Raw genomic sequence first — 27,492 nt, forward strand, 5'->3', positions numbered from 1 at the left:
TGGGCCAAACAGGAAACAATCGCACGTCAGGTTAATGAAAGGAGTGGATTGTTGTCCGTCGAATAAAACAGGAGTTTGCGAAACCACAATAATACAAATACACAGAAGAAAGAGAGAACTCCTCGGTACAGTGGAAAGCCAACCAATACACTCGGAGAGCTTGATGGAATTAGCCACAGCCGACACCCGGCACAGGGACGCCAGACACAGGTGTGACCACCGAGGGGGCTCGGGCCAGCAGGTGCAACGTGAGAGGACAGGCTTGCATGTGCTGGGGGAGGGCGGACAGAGAATGATAAAGCGAAAGTGGAAAAATGTCAACAACGGGGCACCTGGGCCGAGGGAACATGAGTTCTTGTTTTAATTTTGCAACTTTTCTGAAAGTCTGCAGTTTGAAATTAAAACGTGTACGGTCCAGGGTGACTGGGTGGCTGGGTCAGCTAAGAGTCCGACTCGTGATTTTGGCTCAGGTCACGATCTCAGGGTCAGGCTCCGCACTCAGCAAGGAGTCTGTTTGGGTCTCTCTCCCTCTGCTCAGGTTCTCTCCTGGGTGCAGTCTCTCTCTCTCTCTCTCTCAAACAAATAAATAAATCTTAAAAAAAAAAAAAAAAGCGTCCCATCCACAACCTGGTCTTCAGTGTCCTTGTTAAACCCACGAGCCACGTTCCTAGAGATCTTCCACATCAGCACACAGAGCTCGGCCACATCCCTTCTCATGGCTGCGCGACACTGCACTGCTTGCACGACCCTCCTTTCTGCTGAACTAGTCCTCCGTTTCCGGAGGCGGGGCTCTACAAGGGAACGACACCTCGCCGCCTATAAAACATGACCCTTACGAACGCTGCCATGTGCACGGTGTTGGAAAGAAGTAGCACCTCACCCTCTGAAGCCCTTGAGTGTTTTGGAACATTCAGTCAAGCAGAGACAGACCCACGCCCGCCCCAACCCCAGAGCGTGGCGTGTGAGGCCATCCCTCCGCACCACCCCGCGCATCGCCCACGTCCCTTGGGACACCTGGAGTTCTAAGGTAAGGCTCAGACCCAAGAGGTGAGGAGAGACTTGAAGAAATGCCCGGGAAAGCAGTTCCCAACGACCCCTGCTCTGGTTGGCCCCTTTCCCCAAGGTCAAGGAAATCTCAGGCATTTGGATGTTCTGCCCAATGCAAAGCCGAGGACGCTAATGCGGAGGGAGAGTTTCCATTCAGCCAGAGCGCTCTACAGAAATATTTTCCAGCGCTTTCCAAAAGGTAGCCCCCATGGCCCTGGGCCAGAGCAGGCCAAGCCCACCGGGGCTCATGCCGCCGGCCCGGTCACAAGGGGCTCCACTGCCTTGTCCGGGAACACGGCCACACAACGCAGCAGTGTCCCCTGCTGAGGCCTCGGGGACACGTGACAGGGACGAGATAATTCTGGTTGTCACGACGGAGGGGTGCTGCTGGCGCTAATGGACAGAAGCCAGGGACACAGCTCAGCACCCTGCAGGCCCCTGGAACGAAGACTGAGCCACCACTGACAGGTGTCAACAGTGCCGAGGCGGAGACACCTACTGCACCTCTCCTAAGTCCTTTCTTCCCCCAACATCAAAATCCCCAGGCCGTCTGGCCCTGCTCATACCCCGCCCCCAGCACCCACTCTCTCTCCGAGCCCAAGCCCTGCACAGTCCTTGTCTGCCCAGCGGCCAGAAGGTCACCCTGCAGACTGCTAGTGGGCATGGCTGGCTTGGGCAGACACTCCCCGGTGCCACGGCCAAGGCAGACGAGCCATCCTTGTTTCCCCAGGATCTCACGGAACATTCCCTTGATGACGTCTATGCCCCCAGCCCTGGGGCTGAGAGACTCTGGAGCAGAGCGAGGGGCCTCCCCAGGAACCTGGCAGGTGCCCCATATGAGAGTAGCCCCAGGCACACAGAAGGCTCCCAGGGAGGGTGTGAACCCCTTTCGCAGAGTGTCTCCAGGAAGAACAAAGAGACGAGACGCCCACGTGAGAGCTGTTTCCGTAAGGAGCGTGCTTCTCCCCGCCCCGCGCCCAAGCCCGAGTTCCTGGTGGCAGGGGGAGGCACAGCCTTCCCCATCGGGCACGTTCGCTCTTCTGCACGTTGGTGGTGCACGTTTATCCTGCAAAATAGCCTCAGAAGAAACACATGTCTGCCCGTCAGATTGCCAGTCCTTAGTCCTCCCGAGCTGCCCCAGACCAGGTGCTGCAGGGGCTCCACCAGGCCCGGCAAAGACCAACATGTTTGTGCAAAGCATCTGCTTTCAGAGACACCTTCCCAGGGAAGAGCCCAGCGCTCACGCGTCTTCCCTTCACGGAGGGCAAATGACCCTAACAGACGTTCTCGTCTATGATGTCATCAAGCAGAGAAAAAGTGAACAGACTTTGGCCCGTTCCCTGTGTGGGAGGCCAACTCACATGGATCCCACCTCACTGCGTCTGGCTTCTGGCTGGCTTTGGCCCATGGGAGCCCAACAGAGGATCAGAGGGAAGGCAGGGCGAGCCTTCAGAAGGGCCTCTCAGGAGGTCACTGTCCCACTTAAGTGGCTTCTCTCCATGACTCTGTCCTTGTGGGCTCTGCCCTCCGCCTGTCCCTCCAGCCTGGCTGCTGCCCCCATCCAGGATCACACACCAGCCCTCATGGACGTCCCCCACCCTGCCCCTTGCTGGGTCTTCGAGGGCTCCCCGTTTCCTGTGAGGACCCTGCCTGATAAGACAAGCTGGCCAGACTCGGGGCGGGGGTCCACGGAGCTGCCGTGGGTCCCACACAGGATGCAAGACATGCACGGCAGACCACACCTCGGAGAAACAGGAGGTCAAGGAGAGCATGTGAGCCAGAGCCGGGCAGCGGGAGAGCAGGGCGGGTGCAGGAGGGTGCCTCGGACTCTCCACCATTCTGCCCTCTCGGGCTGCGAACTACTCGGACACGCTGTCTTACGCACAGCGCAGGGGAGGGGCCCAGGGCTGAGGTACTTGGGGGGCCCAGGCAGGTGGGGCTGCACCAAGGGCCACAGTCAGCACAGACCACGGAACCGGGGTCCAGAGGGCAGAGCCACCAGCCCTTAGGGACCACTTCCTGAGTCACGTTCACCCCTTATCCCGGGGCTGAAGACCCCGCCGAAGAACGTGGCCGCATCTGGGCACGTTAAGAGCCCCGGGCGCGTTGGGGCACCTGGGGGGCTCCATGGGTGAAGCCTCTGCCTGCGGCTCAGGTCATGATCCCAGGGTCCTGGGATCGAGCCCCACATCGGGCTCTCTGCTCAGCGGGGAGCCTGCTTCCTCCTCTCTCTCTGTCTGCCTCTCTGCCTACTTGTGATCTCTGTCAAATAAATAAATAAAATCTTAAAAAAAAAAAAAAAAAAGAGCCCCAGGCGCGGAGTCCTGTGGAAACAACACACCCCCTCCCCTGCCCCCACGAGACAGCTGTGTGACCCGCAAACCCCACCACGGAAGCCTGACGACAACCGCTTGGTTCCTCGCGTGGAATCACCTCGGGCAACGGAGGAAGCAGCTGAGCCCCAGGAAAGGCGCGGCCCTGGGAACGGAAGCGGCAGGCTAAGAGGACGCACCCCGGCGCGGCTCCCGGCGGGAGGCTCCCTCCTCTGGGACATTCCGGGGGCGCGCTGCGGGGGGACATTACCTGTGGGCAGGCCCCTGGCGGGTGCTCCCAGTACACAAGTGACAGCCAAGGGTGACGCATTGGGACCCAAGCAGAGGTGACCCCACTAGGGTCCCGACCCTGCCCAACGGAGACGCGTGGCTGCTGGGTCATCCACGGAGATTCCAGAACATGCTACGTGCCGGCACCCCGACGGGGACGCCAAGGCCAACACGGCGCCAGAGCCCAACACCATCAGCGGGGCCGGGGAGGCGGATTCCCACACAAGCAGGCCGAAGTCACAGCTGGGCCTTCTCTGCTTCCGACAGGACCTGGGCTCCAGACGGGCCCCTCGGCCCGAGCAGGCGGACTGGCACCCCGGCTGGCGTGCAGCCACTGAGAAGCACACGGCTCCAGAGAATGTGGGCCCCCGGCGTCCAGCCCCATGAACACCACAGGGGCGAGGCCCAGAGGTAGATGGGACTGGCTGAGAGGCCCGCAGGGGCCAGACCGTGGGGCAGGACGTGCTTGGTGGCAGCACCTCTTGGCCCTGGGGAGGTGGGAAATGAGAGGTACCCCAGCACTGACCTTCCCCTCCCTGTACTCAAGGGCACGGGTGACACTCCAGCAAAAGCCTGGATACATACAGGCCAGAAAAACCACTAACTCCAAGTCCCCATCCTAGGGCCATCTGGGGGGGGCAGTGTCAGCCTCACAGGAGCTCTGCCACAAATCTGTCCTCATTGTTCCTGCTGGATACAGGAAAGTGGCCCAGATTCCACGGACAGAGAACCCACAGAGAACACAGGCTCTCTCCACCCATCCGTCCTGCCGACTCGGGCAGACTCGGGCAGACAGAAGAGCCCGGAGCTCAGAGGGACTCGGCCACACACTACGGAGACACAGCCCTGTCCTCGGGGGGCCGCTGACCCTCCAGGACACAGGGGCACCATCTCCTCACCTGTGCCCAAAAGAAGGCTGCTGTCTCTCACCTTCCCATGGGGGAGCCGCCCCGGAGTTCCCCGGGAAAGAGAAAAGTGGTCTGCCAAATCCATAGCGAGGGAAAATGGGGCATTCTGATGAAAACACTTAACGTGTCCCCTACAAGCCCGTGCACGGTCAAATAAAACGAAACCCAAACGGCCTACAGCTTCACAGCATTTCCTCCAAGACCCTTCAGACTCTGCCTCGGGTCACGTCCAGGTGGGAGCGGATAACTCGGGCTTTGGGTTCACGTGTGAACAGGCCAGGAATCGACGCCACCAGTAATGACTCGAGCCCAGGCAGCCGCAACGCGTGATCCCCTTCCGTGCCCTCCTCTGCCGCGGGGTGACCCCTAGGGGTCCCGAGTCTCCCCACCCCAGCACCACACCCTCAACAATGCTCATTGCCTCAATCACTTTTCCAGTCAGTATAGACGTTTTTAAATTGCAGAGCACAAGTGACTTAGGACACGGGAAGCGTGGGGGAGGGGCGCGTCCTACCTTGTTGTAATAGTGCACCTGCACCGAGTGCCAGCGCCCGTCGCTCACGCCCCCGGGAACCTGGGGTGTCACCGTGGTCGTAGTCTCACCTGCGGGCGGGGGGGTGGGGGAGAGGTCGGAGAGAACACACATTAGCGGGCCTCGAATAAGACAGTCCAGAAAAACGCTCTGTGCCGACAGTGAGGGGAACGCGGTTACCAGGTTCTCAAATACTGCTGATGGACAGACGTACAGTGACTCCCCGCCTGGAAATCTGAGCTACGTCTTCCGTATTTCCGGTGTCATGGAGCACACCGCAATGAACACCACTGTGTGCTCTGGATTCCTCCCCCTCCCCCCAGCACAGATTCCTAGTGGAAACAGGGGAGCGGCGGGTGAGCACACGGAAAGGCACTGCCCAGGCTGGGGTGGTTCCCACCGACAAGGTGCCCGTGCAGGGCTCAGGGAGCTAGCTGCTCCTTCCGGGGAGGGGGGCCCACCTGCTGAGAAGGTGAGCTGCACCTGCTCGCCCACGATCTCCAGGGCGATGAAGTCGTGCTTCTCGTTGAAGCGCCCGTTGTAGAGCAGCAGGGCGTCCCTCTCCCGGGTGGCAAACCTGCGGGGCCAAGCAGGAGCATGTCACAGAATGAATGAGCCCCGCGCAGAAGGTGTGCAGGCGGTGGAAGCAAGAGGCGGCCACGACACGGCACGGCCAGTCCGCCGCGGCTGAGCGTGGGCCACACTCAGGGAAGACTCTGATGCCCGGGCACTCATCTTTCTCATCAGTGGTTGACAGCCCATAAAACCTGCTTAGCGATGTTCTTTTCTGGAAGCAGCGAACCAGACTGCACAGAGGAATCTGATTTCCACGGGCTGTAGAATATGAAAAGATGACATCCGAACGGTGTCCTAAAAGCCACTGAACCAATCGGAGATGTCTGAACAGGAGCACATGGCGGGCATCTTCAGCTCCTGGAAACGGACCCCCACACGGGCTCACCAGGACACAGGTACGCAGTCCCCTCCCATGCAGGGAAGCTGTGTTGATGACTACCTCAGGGCCTCTGTCCCTTGTCTCCACCACTGGACTCCACCTACATCAGGTCTTTTCCCCCCAAACATTACAGTTCTCCCTGCCCCAGGACCTTTGCACCTGCTGCTCCCTCTGCCAAATCTTCCCCCACTCTGCAGATCTCTCCAGAGACACTCTATTATGTGCTTTATTCCGTAACTCATTTTACCCACACTGTGCCCCCAGCCCCGTCGAATCTATCACATCATGCAGTCGATTTCAGAACTTATCCTGCTTGTTTATTTGTGTTTAAGAACCTATGATCCCAGGGTGCCTGGGTGGCTCAGTGGGTTAAAGCCTCTGCCTTCAGCTCAGGTCATGATCTCAGGGTCCTGGGATCGAGCCCCGCCTCGGGCTCTCTGCTCAGCGGGGAGCCTGCTTCCTCCTCTCTCTCTGCCTGCCTCTCTGCCTACTTGTGATCTCTGTCTGTCAAATAAATAAATAAAATCTTAAAAAAAAAAGAACCTATGATCCTTAAGGGCGAGGGAATGACTCATTCAGTGCTGCATCCTGGAGCCCAAGATGGGGTCCACAGAAGAGCTTCATAACGATGGGCTGAACAGGTGAATGCATGGAAAGCGTGACTGAGAAAGCAGTTCGTGAAAACAAACAGACCTGTCAGACCTCACGCTTCTGAAGAGCTAAGAGCCACTTATTTCAACAAGAGCTACACCCTCAGAGGTCCTACTCCCAACCCCATGGTCCCAGGAAGGGCAACCCCTCAGACCCAGCGATCCCTGCCTCACAGCCATGCCTCTAGACACCCGCTTACAGAGACCCTAGAAGGTGTCTTATATGAACTTGGGACTGGGTCCCGAGTGGGCTGGATCGGGGGGCTGGGGGGGGGGGAGAACTACTCCCTTTGGGTCGAGGCTGGTTTCTCTGTTTCTGCAGGAGCGTCTGTCCGAACCAGCCTCAGACATGGGCCTCCAGCCTTCCCTGAGTTCCCTAAAACGAACAGTTTTAGGGCGACTCCTCTGCTCAAGTTTTGGGAGGACTTTCCACAGTTTCTGGAAGTCGTTCCTTCAAAATCTACTCAAGGAGGTACCGGGGCCCCGATGTCCTGGCCACGGCCACTGCTAGGGAAGCGGCGCACGGGCTGCTAGCAGGGGTGATCACCTGAAAACACTGAATCTGACAAGCAAGTGGGCGTCCCGTTATGCTCCCCGCACGTTTAGGCAAATGCTTTACTTTCTAGTCTCTGAGTCTGGAGCCGCAGACTTCCTGTCAGTCTCCGCCTCCTGCACCAGGACTTCCGGTCACCTCTTAGGTCAGTCCCCAACAGGGGCCCCACCAGCTGCCCACGGTCACTACCGAGCGTGTGACGCGGACTGCCAGCCACGGCCCGGGGGGGAGGGTTGCCACGACCCTACAGATGTTAACATCACGTGCCCCCAAACCAACGCCCGTCACGTGCCAGGGACACGTCTGCCTGAAGACACAAACGCCTCTGGTTTGGAGGGCGGACGCCCACGGGAGCATGATGTTTTAAACGTCAAGCCACGTGGGGCACAGAGCGGCCGAAGCCATCCCACGGCAGAGCCCTCATTTTGGAGGCTGTGCCCGTGGGGTGGCCCTTCTGGGGCAGGTCTTGTGGGCAGAGAGCCAGAACGCTGGGCTGGGCAGGCGTGGCCCAGCTGAGCCATCCACGCCAAAGGTGGACGCCACGTGCTCCTGCTGCAGCCTGGGGAACAGGTGGGCTGGGCCAAGCCCCGAAAGCCAAGCACGTCCTCTACACCCCCAAGCCCTCACAGCACGGCCCAGACAGGGACCCCACCCCATTGGCTGTTCTAACAGAATGTGGCAGAGCCATGGACTGTGGGTCGAAATAAAACAGCAACAACCTCAAAACTGCGGGCCCCCAGGTGACCCAAGTCTCAGAATGGCTGCTACAGTCACAGGAACCTGCCGTGCAGGCCTGGAGGGCCGAGGGGATTCCCGTGTCCTGTCTCCCCGCTCGGGCCCCAGGAAGGGGATGGCACCCTCAGGTCAGACACCAGGCCTCGAGCTCCTACTTGGGCTCCATGGGTCACAGTGCTCTGATTATTTGATTAAAGCTGGCATCTTGAGGTCACTGGCCAGGAAGAAGTGGCCGGGCACCTGCTGACCTCTGGGCACCTGGGATGTCAGGATATAGGACGAAAAGCCCCTATAGCTTCAGCCCAATGGCGGACAGGTGCGGACAGAGCACCAGGGTCGATGGCAGCCTGACCCCACAGGCAAGGACACCAGAGGGGAGGGGAACACACGAGCGGGCAGTGACCACCTGCCCAGCCAGAGCTGGAACACACGTACTGTCCAGCCTGGGGAGGGGTCCTCCCGAAGGAAGCAGTGGGGGTGGGTGGGCCAGCAGGAGGTAGGAATGCTTGGGTGAGGCCATGAGCGAGGGAGGGCAGCCCCATCACAGGGCACAAGGTGCCGGACTTGGGGGAGACTAGGGTCCGTCCACAGAGGACTTGCATCCCGTTAGGAAGGATGGGCTTTACCCCCGGCAGTGAGCAGGCCTGGAAGGACTCAGGCAGACTCAAGCCAAGCAGATGAGCCCGGCGCTGTCACACCAGGTCACCATGGAGAGAGGACAGGACCAAGGTGCTGGGGACTGTGAAGGAAGAAATGTCCAGACAGAGGACAGGACCTGACTGAGAGTGAGAGCTTCAGGGAGAGGCCGAGGAGGGCCCTGTGCCTCAAGCAGCTCTGAAGAGAAAGGTTCCTTTCGGGTCTGGAGGGGAGCTTGGGGACGCCTACGCGGAGAGCTCAGCGGGCCTGAACCCCATCTCCAACGGCCCAGCCCTGCAGAGCGGGCTTCACCTGGGATCGCCACGTAATGGGGGCCTTTCCCTAGCTCTGACACCCAGGGTCCCACCCCCTAGATTTTAAGATCCCTAGGGACATTTCTAAAATCCTTTCTGACTTACCTAATGTCACCCAGAGCATCTCATGCATGACAGGTGGTCAGTAAGTGCCAGAGCAAACATCGCACGAGGGACCCAACCACGCTCAACGCTGGGAAGGCACCATGTGGCCCTCATGCTGGCACACGCTGGCTCCCACCTCCTGCCCCGTCCCCCGCGTCCTGCCCTGTCTTGCTCTGTCCCCAGCACACTCACTGCACTTCCCAGGGACAGCTCTTCCCTTTGATGCAGCCAGCCCACACTCCCGGGTGGCTGGCTGCATCCCAGCCACTCACCGAGGAGATCAGACCTCGTTCCCGACTATTCTGGGCTGCACCCCTCACCCGTTCAGGGGCAGGACGCCCAGAGAGGAGCCTGTCCTCAAAGGGCAGCTCGCAAGGGGAGCTGCTTCGGGGGTGCCCGCTCGAAGGACATGGGGCGCTACATTCCCACTAGGAGACCACGTAAGGGTCCCCGAACAATGGCACTAAAGACGAGACAAAAAATACACCCACTTCCCTGTTAAACCTGATAGAATCTTTAAAGTAGAAAAGATAGATTTTTTTTTTTTCAAATTAAGTTAAACCTCAACTCTCTTGGAGAAACATCAGCAGACAGGGTGAGCAGAGCCCATGATAAGCCCACACCGTGATCCCAGGTGGGGAGCGGGGCTGCCAGGCCGCTGGGCCCCGGAACGTGAGGCAGGAAGCCAAGCCGAGTCCGCCGTCTGGCACCAAGCGCCCTCCACCTCCGGCCGCTGGGCGTCAGAGCCACCCAGGTGTCGGCAAGTGGGCAGGACCCGAAAGGCAAGGGCCTGGCTTCCCGCCGTGTGACCTGGGCTGTCGTAAGGGACCCATGCCGGGCTCAGCCCTCCACGGCCACCGTCCTGAAAGTCTTCATTTTTGTCCCAGGGTCCCCCATTCCCAATGTGCAGGCACCCCCCACCCCGATCAGCCAGCCGGTCCTACAGCCAGGCCTGACCAGCGGACACGGCCCCACAGGCACCCGGACGGATGTGCCACAGGGACCCACGAGGCTCCGGCGGCAGGAGCTCGGCAGGGGCGCGGGGCCGCACTCACGTGAGGGAGACGGTGAAGTGGAAACGCTGCCTCAGGCCTCGGAAGGTGACAAAGGACCGGGGCGGGAAGGTCCTGGTGGTCACCTCGCAGTAGGGCCTCTCGAACGCGCCGGGAGGACACACGCAGTGGAAGCCGCCGACGAGCAGGTTGACGCAGGTGCCCCCGTTCCTGCACACCCCGTGGGCGCAGCGGCCTGAGCGCGCGTTCACCTCGCAGTGCTCTCCTGCAGGACGAGACAGAGGCGGGAGACGTCACCCCGAGCCCCAGGCCCTGAGCCGCCAGGGACGCCACCTGAAGGAGCCACGAGGCCGGGCCGGGGGCCGAGATGCAGTATAGACACGGTGGGACCCGGCTTTCCCAGAACCACGCCGCCGGCCTCCAGACGGGCCGCACGCCTGGGGCTTCCTCCGCAGGGGGCCCCATCCCCGTCCCAGCCCTGCACGGTCCCCACCCTCTGGGGGGCAGAGTCAAATGCAGCCGTGAGGACCCTCTCTTAGGAGAGAATCAGCTGGAAGTGATGAGACGGACAGGGGTCCTCATGCCCCTCCCGTGCCATGCTGGGGCGGTGGCCGCGCAGTCAGAGCAGAGGGAGACTGGGGAGTCGAGGGAGCGCCCTGCACCCGGGCCACCCCCGCAGGAGGCCTCCAGCCGAGCGCCGTGTCGGGCTCCCTGCTCGGCGGGGAGTCAGCTTCTCCCTCTCCCTCTGTGAGCTTGCTCGATTGCTCAAATAAATAAAATCCTTTAAAAATAAAGAAATAAAATAAAAAATAAAATGAAAGTATGGTATTCACATCTAAGAAAAAATCACTATACAAAAACACGGCACGGAGAGTGACAGTTGTCAGTGGTCTCCTGCACGCCCCCCGAGGAACGAGTCGGGGACGCTGGATGCACGGCTGGCGCTGGCCGGCCTCTGCCCCCTCTGCTCAGGGCTCTTCCTGGAGATCCTCCCGTCAGCGCCCGGGCTTCTGCCGCTGCTCACGGCCGCACGGTATCCCACGGACGACCCACCGGCGCTACTGTCGCTGTGCGTATAAGCTATTTATAGCCTCTGCTGCTACTTCCTCTTTTTTTAAAAGACTTTATGTATTTATTTGAAAGGGGGAGAGAGAGAGAGAGAGAGCATAAGAGCAGGGAGAGGGGGAAGCAGGCTCGCCGCTGAGCAGGGAGCCTGAGGCGGGACTCGATCCCAGGACCCCAGGAGCATAAGCTGAGCCGAAGGCAGACGTGTCACCAGCGGACCCACTGGGTGCTTCTAAAGCTTCTTCTATTGCCAATTTCTTCTGGCCCCTCCGTGCTGGCCTGGCCTTCGTGCCCCCGAGGAAGGCCCTCACTGCACTGAGGCAGAGGGACACAGTCTAGACTCGGATAATTATGACACGCGTTTCCCCGCTGCCCTCCCAGCAGGAGGCAGAACGTAGCGGCCCGAGCAGCAGCAGGTGCGAGCGCCCTGTGAGAGTTTCCCTCTGTGGCCAACGACAGAGGCACCCTCTGTGCGTTTATTTCTGGGGAGGCCAGCGTCCGTTTGTGTCTTACTGGCGACGTTGATCAGCTAGAGGTTCACCTTTGTTCATGTATTTGGGGCCACACAGAAATGTTCCATCCGCGGACGGTCATGGTTATCGATGGGGGCCAGCAGGATGGGGTGCGGGTCACAGACCTCCCGAGTCCCCTTGTTGCCCACCGACGGCAGCCTTCACGCGGCAGGGGCTGTCACCGGGGCCCCCAGCCTCGTCTCAGCAGTCCGGGCCGACTAACAGAACACCGCAGGCCCTGTGGCTTTGAACAACACTCGTTCCTCACAGATCTGGGGACTGGATGTCCATGATCAGGGTGTCGTGGGCCGAGTGCCCCCGGGTGTCCGGGAGCTCGTGGCGCTCACGCGGCCATCACCTGCGGGTGCGTGCCCAGCGAGCTCGCTGGCGTCTCTGCGTGTAAGGCCACCGATCCCACCGCAGCCCCAGTGAGCCGGGTGCCGACGCCTCCCAGCTGGGACCCTGCACCCAGGTCGTCCCTGCACAACCCCTCGGCCGAGAAGCCACCCTTGCTGGGGCTGGTCCCACCCCATGAGCGGCCCCCGAGGAGTCGGCCCAGGGCTGGCCATCACGGAGCGGGGACACAGGACAGCCCTGCGCCCCCCACGCCCGCCGCCACACGCGGCTCCTCAGAAGGCAGCCCGCCCCAGAGCCCAGGAGCATTTCTCAGGCGGGAGACGCAGACACACGGGTTTCAGACAGCGCGGTCACTGACAGCCTAAGGAGAGGCTTTGGGTCGCCCGACGGATTGCTCCCAGGAGCTTATTTTGGGGGCACAGGCAAAACGGACTTGTGAGGAACATCGGAAACACACAGTGCTCCTGGAAACGTGTGTCGTCCCTCTCCTTGCCCGACGGACCCCCGTCTTCATCGCTGGTTACAACAGTCCCAGAAAACACAACTCGCTCAGCGAAGCTGACTCCAGTCTGAGCCCCGTCAAAAACAGGGGAGGGGGCTGCACGCTGCTGACCACTCGCCGAATCCCATGCCCATGCAGGCCCAGCAGGCCAGTGAACGCCCCCGCACCGGGGCTGAGCCCACCCCTCGAGCACCGCTGGGCCAAGCAAGGAGGCTGAGCCCGGAGCCCCAGCAGCCCACGCACCTATTCCTCACAGGCACAGGCCGGGCTGCCCCTCAGGCAAGTGCTCACAGAAAGGCCTGGTTCGCACCCTGCTCCTAAGTGAAAGGAAAAGGACAGAAGCCCACCGACCCACCAGACCCCCTCGTAGCTCCCCCCTCGAAGGCACTGCTGTCCCCAGCCGGCTCCCATTACCAGGGTGCTCCGCCCGCCACAGCGCTGGGCCCCGCCCGGAGCCACACAGACTTGTGCTCGCACACACACAGACACAGGTGTGCACGCACACCCCTACACACACATAACTTCACACACACACGCACTCTCGCACACACACTAACACAGCTGCACACACACGCCCTTACAACGCACTCATAACGTCCCACGAGTGCACCCTCACACGCGCCAGCACACGTGTGTGCCCTCGCACATGTGCACACTCATGGTGTCACACATCACGATGCTCACACCCCGTCGCACACCTGCTCGTACACTCATACACCCTCTCCCACACACTCGCGAAGCAGTGCTCCGCGCCTCCCCTGGGTGGACGGCCTGCAGCCTTCTTAAATTCTCTGCGCCCATTTTCAGCCCTTGGCTTGCGGTGTTTGTCCTTCGTACACTTTACGTTCTCTAATCTCTGCTGGAGAAATGTGTTTGACATCGGGGAGTGTTTGCTTTCCAAGTTCCAGGTGGGCATGTCGGTGGCCAAGCACAGTGTATCCTGGACCAGAGCCACCGTGCGGGGACAGGGCGGGGTGTGCTCCCCAAACCATGACGGCAAACAAAGGGAGGCCCGACACGGCCCTTCCCCCAGGGCTCCGCCCCGAGCTGTTCCAGAATCCGCCCCCCGGGGCTGGGCCAGGTGCTCCCACGTCTACCTGCTGAGTGTGAAGCCCGCACCCCCACTGCCCTCCCAAGCTTGGCATGGCCGTGGACCACGAGGTCTGCCCTCAGCAGCCCCTCGCCCGAGGGCCGCGCCCCTCACCCGGCCTCCGATGTCCTCTGCGGCCCGGGGACAGGAGGCCCCGCACACCGGCCAGAGAGCTCAGCAGCTCTGGCGGATCCGACCTCGACCCTGCTGCTCAGCATTCCTGCTGCCAGAGCAGTTTTCCGCGGCCGCAAACGTCCTTCCTCGGGGGGAGCAGGAAGGACAGCCGCGCGGGGACCCGCGGTGCAGACCATCCTGCTGTCCACAGAAAGGTGGGGACGGTACCACGGGGCTCTCCCTGTCCTGCTCCTTGCGGATCATGTGATGTTAAATAAACTGTAGTAAAACCAGGTCCCCGCGGGGCGTTCGTGTAGATTTAACCGTAACGCTTTGGGTTGCTGTTTTTTTCATTTCCGATTCTGTTCATCTTCTAGGGCTGCTGGGACAAATCACAACAAACTTGGTGGCTTAAAACCACAGAATCCATAATCTCTCACAGTTCTGGAGGCCAGGAGTTCAGAATTAAGGTGTGGGCTGGTTTCCTCTGAGGCTCCAGGGGACGGTCCCAATCCTTTTAGCACCTTCTGCCTCCCATGGCTCCTGTGGCTCCCAGGCTTGTGGCCACGTCCTCCACTGTCTGCCTCCATCTTCACCTGCACACCTGCCTCGTGTCCCAAATCCAACCCCCACAAGGACACCCAGTCACCGGATTTAGGGCAGACCCCAAATCCAGGAGGCTCTCCTCCTGAGACTCAACTTAATACGACTCGAAAGACCCTATCTGGAAAGGAGGGCAATCCTGAGGCTCTGGATACAAATTGTGGGGGGGGCACTACTTAACCTACTACAGCAGTCCTCCATGTTCGTCCTAAAGTTACGATCGCAGTAAATTTTGGCCTTAGCGTGTGGTGCCGAGGGAAGCAGCCTCTGACTCCGGGGCTGCACCCCAGAGACCTCGCATCTCCGCCCTCAGGAGCACTCTTCCCCAGCCTGGTCCGGAGGCCAGCGAGGGAGACAGCACCCGGGCTGCTGCGGCCAGCGTCCCACCCCCACGGCCAGGCCTCAGGCGCTCTCCTCTGGGCCCAGCCCCCAACCAACCCAACCATGGCCCCAGAAAGCCCAGACCTCAAACCCCATCCCCCGGGGTCCACCATCTGTCCGAGGGGGGCAAGCCCAGAGCCAGCCACCCTTCGCTCCCCCGTCCTCCCCATCAGTGCCACCCAGCCACCTCCTGGGGTCCCGTGTCATGCACCTGCATGGCCGCCCGCACCCCCAGCTATGCAGCTCCCCTCATCCGCACAATCACAACAACCTCGCCACAGACGCCCTGACCCCAGGCCAGACACCTGCTGACTTACAAACCTGCTTGTGCCTCACATAATACCAGACAGAGCTTTCCAGAAGGCTGGTCTTGCTGGGTACTGGCTCCATGAAGAAGCCCCTCGGCCCTGGGGCCTGGCCCTTAGCCACACTCCCGGCCCCGTGCACTCCACACCCGCCCTCTGCACGCCCCACACTCCAGCCACATAGTCTCCCTCCTCACGGGGCAGTCGGGGATACAACGGGTTAATGCAGGAGCCCCAACATTCTGGGTGGGTGTTCACCACGAACAAAGATAACCCAACGGTGACCGTCTTCCACAGGGCCGGGCCTCTCTCCTGGCCTATGTGGGTGGCTTCCCTGGGCCTGGATGCAATCCTGTCTTGGGCATCCTCCCCTTAGCAAACCTCCCCCGCTCGCCTGACCAGGACCAGGGTCCCACGACAGATGCTGAAGGGCCCAGAAGCCTCCCTCTAGAGAGTGTGTTCCGGTTCTGGGCTGACACTGGCCGCCTCCCCAAGCTCCAGGGCGGGGGCAGGGGCTGCTGGAGCCAAGCCTAGGAATGTCCGGCACATAGAGGGGGCCAGACACAGAGGGGGTGCCCGACGATACCCAGCACGTGGCAGGTACACGGCAGATGCTCCTGAAATGAAGTCATGAAATGCCAGGATTTCCCCGGGTCCGAGCCAGTGATTAATGCTTGCACAAAACTGTGAAACCTACATAATTCACGCATTTGATTCAAGCGGTGTTGGGAAAACGGTGACGTAACACACAAAGAATTACTTTTATAGTTAAACACGCCTTTCTGGAAGAGGCCAGTGAGAGATCTGAGTGGGGTCTCCGATGACCTGGGTGAGCCTGGAAAGCTTCCCCTGTCGGGGGTCCTCCACTCCGTGACCCCAGGTCTCCTGAGGGCGCTTCCCACAGCAGCCACTGTGGCTCGTGGACGCTACATGATCGTCCGTCCATGAGCGCTTCCTCTGTGATGTCTGTCCCATGCAGTGGGGTGCTGACCAGTCCTAGAAGCCAGGCCTCGGTGGGGGGCCCCTATGTGTAGCACTCTCCCACTTCCACGGCATGCACACTCCCCTCATGGCCCATTTCAAGCTTCCAACTTGACATCCCGAGCACAGAACTCAGAAGAGAGGTGATAGGATCGTTTTTAATGCTAAAAATCATCTCACTTTAGGGAACGAACTTGGATCGAACTTAGTGAGCCCCATATCTTTAAGTTTTGATATAGTTCTCATAAGAAACAACTATTAGGATGAAATCCAAGTATTCCCAGACATATTTCATATCCAGAGTGAACGTCCTCTTCCTTTTCTGGGAATTCTCACTTAAATGAAGTGTGGGCTTCTCACATCCCAACATCCTGCTTGGAGTCAAACACTTGCTCTGGGCCATTCCACTCTGGGGCAACGCTCCCTGCTCCTACCACGTGCCCCGCCCCCCGAGACAACTGCCAGCCCTGCCTCCACGCCCAGGATCAGGTTCACCGGCGCAAGCGGACACCCATCTTCAATTATGCATAGTAACGCACCACACCACGAGCCCCCTGCAGGGAAGGGACCCAGGCGCGGCCTCCTGCTCATGCCACAAAGGCAGGACCCCAAGCAGAAATTTTGGAGAGCCCCCCAACCGCCTGAACCCATTCTTGACCGTGAAAAAAAGCTAGCAGTAGCCGAGGCTCCTCCCCGCCATGGCCTCATGCACACGCCTACGACGGGATGCCTGTCCCACACCAGGCTTGGGACTGGAAGTGAGGGGACACTACGTGCCTACCCAGGACCCCAGCCCTCGGTGTCAGAGCCATAGACCCTCCAGCTGAGGGGGCTGAATCCCCTGGAAAAACCCCAGCCCAAAAGGGCTGGAGGCCAGGGCGTACCTGCAACGTGACCACTAGAAACACGGGGTTATGGGGTGGGGGGGTGCTGACCAGCCCCGCACTTGCTTCCCTACTGCTCTGAACCCCACAGCACCAGGTAAGGGGGCTGTCTATGTGGCCATCTTGCAGACGGGAAAACTGAGGCCTGGCACAAGGTATCAAACATACCATTTTTTGTACGTAACAAAAACGCAAGGAAGAGATGTGCCTGGGTGTGGGAGCCTTCGAGCGGGACCTGCCCAGCTGTTGGGGGGTCGTGGCGTGAGGGGCCGGGCGACCACTCAGCCCCAGAAAGGGCAGGAGGACCAGGTCCCGGCCATCAGGACACCATGCTGAGGCAGGAGGCTGTGATCGAGGAAGGGGAGGCTGAGCCCCTTGGTCTCACCATAGAGAGAACCAGCGGGCGAGCAAGACCGAGGAAGCAGATGGCCTAAGAGTGAGGCGTGTGTGCAAGTGTGCACATACGGTGTGTGTGTGCGTGTGGTGTGAGTGTGGTATATGTGTGTGCATGTATGGTGTGAGTGTGTGGGGTGTGTGTGATGTAGGGGACGTGGGTGTGATGTGTAGGTTGTGTGTGGTGTGTGATATGTGCGTGCGTGTTGTGTATATGTGTGTGTACGTGTATGCGTGTGTGCCATGTGTGGGCTGTGGAGGGTGTGCATGTGCACGGGTGTGATGGTCACGGCAGGACAAGAGCGTGGGGGGGGCGGGTCTGGAAGCAAGAAGATGCTGATGGGAATTCAGACCAGCATCTGCCAACAGCCAGCTACGGAACTTGCCCTGCGGCTGCTCGGGGCTGGAGACAGTTGACAGGGTCCCGGCCAGCCTGGAGGGGGGGCACAGCCAGACGCGGAGACGCTCCGGACTGGAGGAGGGCTGGGGACGGGCCCCACGAGGGGGAGGGTGCGCACAAATTTGAGGACTTAAGTTGTTCGATAAACAGAACAATTCCCTTCTAGTCTGAAGATCTAGCTAAGGGCTTCGAACTAGAAAAACGATAGTTTCCAAAGGCAGCAAGGGGAGGGCGCGCTGGAGGAGGCACGCTCCAGGCACCCTGAGGCCTGACGCTCGGGCAGGGATGCAGATTGGTAAGGCCTGTGGAGGACAGAGCGGCAGGAGAGGGCATGGGGCCCAGCAGCTCCGACATGAAATGGCTTTGGAGACAGGTCCTCGCACACAAGGACGCGGAACATGACGGCAACCCCAGCCCGCCGACCTGTCCTCACAGCAGAGGTCGGGTCACGAAAGGGTCTTGCCCCTGAACAAAATGGACACGACCTGACGTGTGGTTCGTGTCAGAAGCCTCAATCCCAGGAAAAGCACAGAGAGCAAGGGACAGGCGACGCATCAGGGTCTCTGAAAAAAGGGGAGGGGGCATTGGAAATGCTTAAACCCCAGGAAAACTGGCCCATCCCTCCTTCCGCCCATCCAGGGCCTCAGCAACCCCCCCCCCCCGCAGAGGTGCCAGGGACAGACCTGTCTTATCCCCAGCAGGCCCCCGACCAGTGCCTCAGTTTCCCCAGCTGTAAATCCCTCCCTGGAGGCAGGATTTCTGGGCCTTGCCCTGGAGCGATCCCTAGCCCCAGGGGGCTGACAGGGGCTGGTGTCAAGGTGAAAGGAGCGGATTCTGTCAAATTCTCAGCTGGGCACCTGGCCTGCTCTTCCTGCTGGCGCCTGTCAGTAATGGACTTCTCGGCACTGGAGGCCTCATCTGTCCGCCCCCCACAGCCCGCCCCCACTCCCCGCTCCGCTGTTTGACTTTTCTCACCTCCCGGTGACTGGCTCTGCCCTGGAGCCTCCTCCCCCAGGAGGCAAGTCTGCCAGAAAAGGCCTCTGCAAAGAGCACGGACACCTGCCAGCCCCCCCGCCCCGGCCCCCGCACCGGGAGAAAGGGGAAGCCAGAAGCCCCGACCACTGCAGGCTTGTCTGGGTTGGGCCTTCTCTGGGCCTTCTCAAATGACTTCATTATTGTCTCTGGAGCAATTTCCCAGAACCCCAGACACACCCATTTTTTAAAATATAAATAAAAAACTGCATTCCAGCAGGAAAGAAAAACGGGTCGGGCTTACCCACAGCTTCACTGACCGGAGTCACCCGTGCACCGGAGGGCTGAAACCCGGCTGACCGGAAAGATCGGTGCGCGTCGGAAACGCCTCGTGCTCAAAGCAGAAGGGCTCCAGCAGGCCCACGGCCCAGCCCGGCCCAGCCAGCCCCAGGCCCCACTGCACCCGAGGACCCCTCCTTTCAGGAAAGGGCTGCCCTCCCCACCCTCCGCCTCCTCATGCCCAGGAGGCCGTGGGGGGCACAGGCAGTAGGCAACCCTGAGGGCAGGTAACAGTGGCCCCCGAAAGTTATGTGCACGTCCTGATTACCAGAATCCAAGAACGCGGCCTTGCGAGGCAGAGATGCGATCACAGCAAGCCGCCTGGGACGAGCAGCCACAGCGACCCCACGTCCTTATCACACGTGCAAGTACGAAGGCAGACACCAGGGGTGTGGCCCTGGGGTCCTTATCACACGTGCAAGGACGAAGGCAGACACCAGGGGTGTGGCCCCTAGCCCAGGGCCGCCCAGGCTACCAGGGGCTGCAAGAGACGAGGACCCTCCCCAGAGCCATCAGGAGGGACGTGACACCTTGATTTCAGAATTCTGGTCTCTAAAACCATGAGAGCGCTCCTGCTGCTGGAAGGTCCCCAGGGAAGCCCCGGAGCCGATCCCAACCACACCAAGGGCACCAGCCGGATGCTGGCCTCCAGAGAAAGCTGCAGCCCGTGAACTTCAGGGGACCAGGAGCTGCTGGTGGCAAAGTGGCCTCTGCCCCCAGGCCCTCGTGGTGGCCCTTGCTGGCAGCAGCCGAGGACCCAGGAGGCGCTGAAGGAACATAACTCAGGTGAACTTCACCGAGTCGGGCTGCGCAGACTGGGGGTGGGGGTCGGGGGAGGCCAACCAGAGGGCCCTGGATGCCATGGGGACCGGGGTCCACGTAGCTGACCACCAGCACCGAGTGCCCAGATCCCCATCTCAGCCCCTTCAACAAGGGCACCTCCAACCCCTCTGAAGCGAAGTCACGGTCCTTCTGAGTCAGGGGCCGGGCCCAGGGCATGGGCTCAGAAGAATGCTGGTGGCGGCTTGGGAGGTGTGTCAGGACCCACAGTGAGGCGGAGCCTGGCAGAGGGTCCTCACTCAAGCTGCCTGGGCCCCAGCCCACCTCCCCTGGTCCTGGTGGGACACAGCTTTCCCAGAGCCCTGGGGACACCCACACCCTGAAAAGCCACAGTCCCTGTGATGGGAACTTCAGGTCTCCCTGTGCGCCCATCTGGGGCTCTGCAGCTGCCTCTCTCCAGGTGCTGTGGTGGTGCTGGAGGGCGGGGCAGCACCTTGTGGCCTGGGCGTCCATCTGCGATATCTCTAAGATGACATCGTCAACACAGGACTATGATTTAGTCCTAATGACACAGAGACATCCGAGGGTGGGAGGGAGGCTGGGTGTGGGGAGTCTCCTCAAGAGAGGGTATGCAGGTGGGGACGGGTGGGGATGGGTGGGGCCCTGCCCCCAAGGGGGACAGAGGCACAGGACCCGCCCAGGCGGAGTGGTGAGTGGGGGAGGGCGGGAGGGCAAGGAGGGGTGGAGGAGGGCTGAGGGTTGGGCAGGATCCCACTGGCTGTGGGGCAGAACCTGGCGGTGGAAGGGAGAGCTGGCCCCTGTGCGCCTCGAGGCTGGGAAGGGGGGTCCCCCCTCCACGTTATCGGTTTGTAGGGAAACCGAGCCAGTTTTCAAACAGCAAACGTGTCCAAACTCAGCTGGAATGCTGATGGAAACCTCCGTCCTACACACACAGCCGCTCAGCCCCTACAGAGTTCAAATTCCACTTCCCACGGGGTGCTGGGGAGGCGGGACAGTTCCTTGGGACAGATGGATGTCCAGAAAGAACCCATTTCCTTGACTCGTGGCTCGGAGCCAGCAAGAGTCCAAGAGCCTTGGTTAACACACCCTCCCTCCAGCTGTGGCCAGCAGCTCCGGGTGAGCCCTGCCTTCCTGACCGTCCGGCCCCGCGGCGGGGACAGCAGAGCACCGGCCGTCCTTCCACCCTGGGAAAGGTCTCAGCTGTGGGCTACGGGGAATGGATGCCACCAGAAACTACTCTCCCTGGGGACATCCGGGGTTGCCACACTCAGGTCAGGGACGTAAGCCAGACTTCCCAGCAGCTCCTGATGGCCCTGGGCCCAGACCGGGGTGGGGTGCAGCCGACCCCCACGGGGGTCTGAGGGCTGAGTGGGGGCCAGGTGCTGCTGGGGGGGCAGGGGTGTCTCAACACAATGACCGAGACCCCAAGATGTCCGTGTCCTGGGGTGCCTGGGGGGCTCAGTCGGTCGAGGACCCGTCGTGATCTCAGGGTTATGAGATGGAGCCCGCGTGGGGCTCCGTGCTCAGCAAGGAGGTGGCTTCTCTCCCTCCCTCCCCTTCTCCCTCTGAGAAAGGAGCCGAGGAGTTCAGGCCGATGCCGGATGCTGGAAAAGAAGATCTTCCCCCCAGCCTCCCAGAGGAGCCCTAAGAGAACAGACCCGTGGACAGCCACTGAACCCGCTCATTCGTGGGACCTGAGGTAGCTGTTGCAGGAGCCTGGCTGAGGGGAGACCGGGTGAGCCCAGCCTCTGCAGGCCCAGAGCCGCGTCCCCCTCCCACCATGCAGTGTGATAGCACGGGGGGCTTTGGGCCTGCAGGAGGCACATCCCCGGACCGGTGGCTCGCCACCATTGGATGTTGGACATGCGGTTTACACTTCCGCTCCTGGCCAGCCTGTTCCCACGGCCGGCTCAGCTGCCCGCCACATGAGGCTGGCGGGGAGGCTCTCGGGCTGAGGTCCCTAAGAGGAAAACAAAGCGCAGGAGGCTGCACCTGCCCAGGAGGGTCCTCTGGCCCCAGCGGACTCACGACAAGCAGGTTGGCAAGGGGGGACACCACGGCCGATCACCAGCAGCCCGAAGCCTGTGGAATGGTGTCCCCTGCCCCAAATCATACACTCGACTCCTGAAACCCCCCGGCACCTGCGGCCGTGACCTTATTCAGAAACAGGTTCCTGCAGGCGCGATCAAGTTAAAACGAGATGACACTAGACGAGGGAGGACCCCAGCCTCTGCGCCGCTGTCCTTCAAGAGGCCACTGGGACGCAGACCAGCCCACACGCCGGGCGAGGGTCAGGGACAGCGCCAGGGACAAGCGCCAAGGGCCACCTGAGGCACCGGAAGTGAAGAGTCGGGAAGGAGCCTCCCCTTGAGCCTCCAGAGGGCTGCGGCCGCCCCCACCTCGGTCCCGGACTAGGGCCTGCGCGCCCGCGAGATGACAGGTTTCTGCGGCGTCCAGCCCCCCGGTGAGGGCTCCTTTGTGCGGGCGCCTGCAGGGAGCTGACAGGAGCCCACGGGGGCGCGCGGGGTCAGCCTGACTGACGACCGTCCTCGCCCCCCGCGGCCACGCAGCCGGGACAGGAGGACACTGCGAGTTCCGTGAAGAACGCGAGATTCCCGGCCAAATCCACCCTCGCCGCGGTCCCAGTGCGCGATTCTACGAGAACAAAGTCGCCCAGGAGGGCAGCGACGCGCGGCTTTGCAGTAACCGTCCGAGGGAGGGCCGGCGGCCACCCGGGCTCTGTAGAAAGAGCCAAAGCGAGAGGGTGGAAGAGGCGGGCCCAGCGCACCCACCGGCCGAAAACCACCGCTCCTGAGGGCGAACGCCGTTCTTCTCAGGCGTTTCCTGACAGGCCAGGCCATGGGTCTCACTCTGAATAACCAGGAACCCTCCGGCTTAAGGACCAAACCGGCCTCGCGGATGGCTCCGAGGGGGGCCTCTAACCAAGGGAACCGCGGCCCGCGCCGGCGAGCCCCCCACCCTGCGCTGTGTGGGTGCCCCCCCCACGCCAGCACAGAGGCGCGGGGTCCCGGCCTGGGACGGTGCCGCCCTTTCGTGTGTCATGTGATGACCACAGGGTCAGGACGCCAACAAGAGAATTCAAGATAAAACGTGTGGTTGGAGTGACGTGTGTTTTTCTAACAACAGAATCCGAGAGGGGCCAGAATTGATTTTTTTTTTTTTAAAAGATTTTTTTTTTATTTATTTATTTGTCAGAGAGAGAGAGGGAGAGAGAGCGAGCACAGGCAGACAGAATGGCAGGCAGAGGCAGAGGGAGAAGCAGGCTCCCTGATGAGCAAGGAGCCCGATGTGGGACTCGATCCCAGGACGCTGGGATCATGACCTGAGCCGAAGGCAGCTGCTTAACCAACTGAGCCACCCAGGCGTCCCCAGAATTGATTTTAAACGTTTTTCTTAGCAGAAAAGGTCATTAGGTTTTTATACCAACAGTTTCTTTGGCCTTGAACTTTCTCAGAATGCCCTGGCCCTGGACAGCTCCCCACAGGGGATAGGGTCCCCAGCCCCGGGGGGTCAGCACGGGGGACAGTCTGGGCCCTGGCCCTGGGGGGGCCAGCATGGGGGACAGTCAGGACCCCCGGCCCTGGGGGCAGCAGCACAGGGGGGACAGTCAGGGCCCCAGCCCTGGGGTGACCATCACGGGGGACAGTCAGGACCACCGGCCCTGGGGGCGCCAGCATGCGGGGGACAGTCAGGACCCCCAGCCCTGGGGGCACCAGCATGGGGGACAGGTCCCCAGAAGGCCCTCCCTCAGGAAAACTGGGACATTCCACCCATGAGTGGTTAGCACAAAAAGCCAGCATCACTGAGACTCTCCTAAGTGGCCACTGACCCACTGACCCCCAGAGCAGGCTAACTGTCAGCAGAGGAGCCCCCACTATGATGCCGTGTCCACAGCCCGGACGCCGAAGCCCAGGGACGGCCACAGGCTTCCCGCTGTGCGGCAAAGCTGTTCTCCGAGACTCGCTGAATCACTCTGTGTGTCCAGTCAGTCGGCCCCAGGGTCTAACGTCACCAGGACCCTAAGCACAAGACTCGGCCACGGCGACAGCGGAGGGGCACCCCGATGGTCCCCGTCTGGGTGTGGCCGCCACCAGGCCTCCCTCCACAGGAGACCCTGCCCCCACCCCACCCCGCCCCCCGAGATATCAAAGTTGCCGCCTTCTCAGGAATGCACCCCGAGGCCTGACGTTCACCTAGGACCATACACCACCCGGCAGGGCCCCACGAGAAGACACTCGTGCGTGAGAAGCCCGGGAGCGAGCGTCGGCCCACAGCGGTGCAGCAAGAACACACGCTTGGCCAGACGTCCCGCCAGCAGGGCAGAGTCATAAACACCTTGGTGCCCCCCACCGAGAAGGGACTCTCCTGTCCACTCCAGCTCAGTGACAGAAGCAGCAAGGGCACTGCTTGGAGCACGATACAGGAGGAACCCCTAGGACGTCTTCTCTGGCCTCCACGGACGAATGGGCCGGACCCCATCACCTGTGCGCAGGTACCGATTAAGCACGTTCTGTGTGCCCGGCGTCGAGGAGGGAGCAGGTGGCACCAGGCAGACAGGGGGGTCGGGGCTGTGACGAGGGGCACAGACGCGGGGGAAGGTGCGCTCCCCGTGCCAGTCCTCAGTGACAGCAGCCGTGTCTCCGGAAGGCCAGTGAAGGGCCATCGGAGACATGGCGGACCCGGGCCACCGACTGTGCATGAGAGCAGCGGGGCCCTGGGAAGGCTTAAGCAGCATGGATGTGACCCAGGGCACCTGTCACCAGCCTCTCGGGGCACTCCGCAGAGAGCAGCTCGCAGGGTGGGAGACGCAGGGTGAGGCCCCCCCACTCCAGGGGCAGTTACTCCCAGGTGCGCTGGAGAGAAGGGGACAGGACACAGAGGCACAATTGTCGGGTTGTGCTGGCTGATTAGTCATGGGGGCACGAGGGGTTTATCTCCTGTGAGCCCAGGGAGGAGGGGCAGGGGGTGGGCGAGCCTGGCCTGAGCAGCACAGGAGCTCAGGAAGGAGCTCCCCAGGCCCCCCACCCCACTCCCCCGCTTGGTGTTCTGAAAACTGGATGACAATGGCCCCACACCTCATGGGGCTGTCAAAGACACGGGGCAAGGGCCAGGCTGGTACACTCCATCCGTGCCACCATCACAGCCACCGTTGGTGAGCGTCACCCTGTCAGCAGGTGAGAGAATGAGGAGGGGACAGACACAGAGACACCAACACCAGGACACGGAATCAGGCCCTCGTTTAATCAGGTCCAGTATCTCTGGGAAGGAAGAGCATCCTGCCGGCCCCACAGGCAGCGGGTTGACGGCCTCTCTGGGTGGCTGGCCTGTTCGGCATCATTGCCCTCCCTGCCATCCGTCATCGTGCTGCACGGTGAACCCTCCGTGCACTGCACATGGGAGGCACATCCTACAAGAAGCTGGGACACACTTGCCAGAAGGGCCAGGTCACAGCCCGGCCGTGCCACCCCCGAGTCCAGAGGGTGGACAAGCCAGAGCCCAGAAGCAGAGCACTGGGCTGGCATCCTGGGTCCCCGCGCAGCCGGCAGCCATGGGCTCCCCTGCCCCAGCACACACTCGCCAGCGGGACGGCTCTGTGCGGGGCCGTCCTGGGCACTGTGCGGCGCTGGGCAGCACACCTGGCATTCTCCCACCTGCCCCAAACATGCCCTCGGGGGACACCTGGGTGGTGAACTGCACTGAATCTGGAGAATTCCAGATTTCGGCTCAGACCACGAGCAGGGTGGTGGGATCGAGCCCCGTGTCGGGCACCACGCTCAGTGCAGGGTCTCCTTGGGATTCTCCCTCTCCCTCTGCCCCTCCATGCTCACGCTTTCTCTCTCTCTCTCTCTAAAATCAATAAATAAAATCTTAAAAAAAATGTCCTCGGGTAGTGCCAAATGTCCCTGGGGGCAGAATCCCCCTGGTCAGAACCACTAGATACTGTTCCGTTCTGCACCTGAGTCACCCCACTAGTAGACACGGCCTGTTACCGATGCAGGGACTCGGGTGTACCAAATGTGGAATCGTCTAGAACAGCACAGCACACAGAAGGCTCAGGACCGTTAGCAGCAAGTTACCACTGGCCTGAGAGGCACAGAAATAAGGGAATCTCTACCCAACATGACAGCAGAGCCACTGACCCATAGACAAGGCACCGAGGAAGTTGGGAAACCTTCCAAAACCTTCACGGCAGGGGACAGTTCGCTGGGCGGCATCTGCGGGGCTCAGCAGGAACCCAGGAGAAGGCATGCACAACACGGTCCGCCATCCTGTCCTGCTCCTCCGGGAGCGGGGCCGGGCTCCCCTGGGACGACGGTGCTCCCAGCCCTGGGGCTCTGAGCCTGGCATGGATTTAAGAAAAACGCAGGAGAACCGCCAGGGATATTCTGCCGACTCAAGAGCCTCGCCTGAGATTAACAGACACCCTCCTTCGCGCAGCCCATCTCCTGTCCGACGGCGGCACACAGGAAGCCGGGGTCTTCCGGGGGCCTTGGGCTGAGTCCAGCTTCCCCGCCGCGGCCGGGGCTCGGCTTACCGGGGAGCAGGTAACAAAACCCTCGCGACGACAGGCCTGCCTTCAGCACCAGCAAATGAACGCAATTACTGCTCGCAAGAGAAGGAGGGCTTCAAAGGGAGACAGGGAGACCCCGAGGAAGGGGGACCGAGGAAAAGCAATCAGGCTGAGCCTGTCTTATCTCCGAGGGAAACACACGTGATGATTTTAGGGCCAGAGACACTCAAATGACACCCCTGCCCCTCATGGCATCTCAGCAGGTCTCCTGGCGATGACACACCGGGCCATTCGCGGTCATTATTTCTCCAGCAATGACTCCCGTGATGAAAACATCCCATCCACCCAGCAGCTCGAACCCTCTTAGGAGGGAATCAAGGGTCCACAAGTCCCCAGCAGCCTCAGTTTTCCCAGCCCAGACACAGCCCCAGGCTTACGTCCAGGACCTCTGGAACCCAGGCCTGCTGTGGCCCCCAAGGTGAAGTTGATCTCCGGGACCAACTCAGACCCCACCCTAGGCCTCCGCCAGCATGTGGAGGGTGCCTGAGGGGCTGTCCCCTTCCTGGTCCCCATCGCCACCTGTCTCGACCCCGAAGAGGGCCAACTGCACAGACAACCATGGGTGGCCCACCCAGCTGGGCAGGGGCAATGCTGATGTGTGCACTGGGCAGGCGTACAGTAGGCATCTGGGGCCACAGCTTCTCCATCGGAAGCAGGAGTCACAGGAGGAAGCACTCTCCTGGTCGAGGCCACGTGCAGGGGAGGGGACAGGGGACAGCAGCTCACCGGGGGGGGGGGCTGCTGCATCGCCAGCTGCTGGCATGCCCGTCAGCCACTGCATAAGAGGCCAAGAGGCCGGCTCACCACAGTGAACGGGGAAGGAGAGGCGGGCACCTGCCACCACCACGTGGCGAAGCTCCACGGAGTTCCCACGGCAACTCGGGGCAGGGAGGAGCCAGGGAGACGGGGAGCTCGGTCCTGGCCTCGCAGCACAACCAGAGCCCCAACTACGTCGGCAGGAAGTAGGGGGCCAGGGGTCTCCTTAGCCTTCCTTCCCCACTCACCACCACGCCCCGGCATAGCCAGGAGTTCAGGGCTACAACTCAGGAAGACAGTCGGGGAGACACCTCTGGGCCCCAGCGGGACAGACAGACGGACAGCCGGCCCCAGACGGGCGGGGGAGGGGAGGACAGGGGGACGGCAATCAGGT

The 27,492-nt window shown here is 61.3% G+C and overlaps 1 protein-coding gene across 1 annotated transcript in view; it reads right to left on the minus strand.

The window, feature by feature from the left end:
• Positions 1-27,492, minus strand: part of CELSR1 (cadherin EGF LAG seven-pass G-type receptor 1) — a 135,371-nt gene that overhangs the window by 51,763 nt on the left and 56,116 nt on the right. The window contains exons 3-5 of the mRNA XM_047741199.1: positions 10,094-10,316; positions 5,552-5,667; positions 5,073-5,161 (exon numbers count right to left, since the gene is read on the minus strand). Coding sequence (XP_047597155.1) covers positions 5,073-5,161; positions 5,552-5,667; positions 10,094-10,316 — 428 coding nt within the window. The remainder of the gene's footprint in view (positions 1-5,072; positions 5,162-5,551; positions 5,668-10,093; positions 10,317-27,492) is intronic.

Source organism: Lutra lutra, chromosome 8 (assembly GCF_902655055.1).
Source record: "Lutra lutra chromosome 8, mLutLut1.2, whole genome shotgun sequence".
Taxonomy (NCBI): domain Eukaryota; kingdom Metazoa; phylum Chordata; class Mammalia; order Carnivora; family Mustelidae; genus Lutra; species Lutra lutra.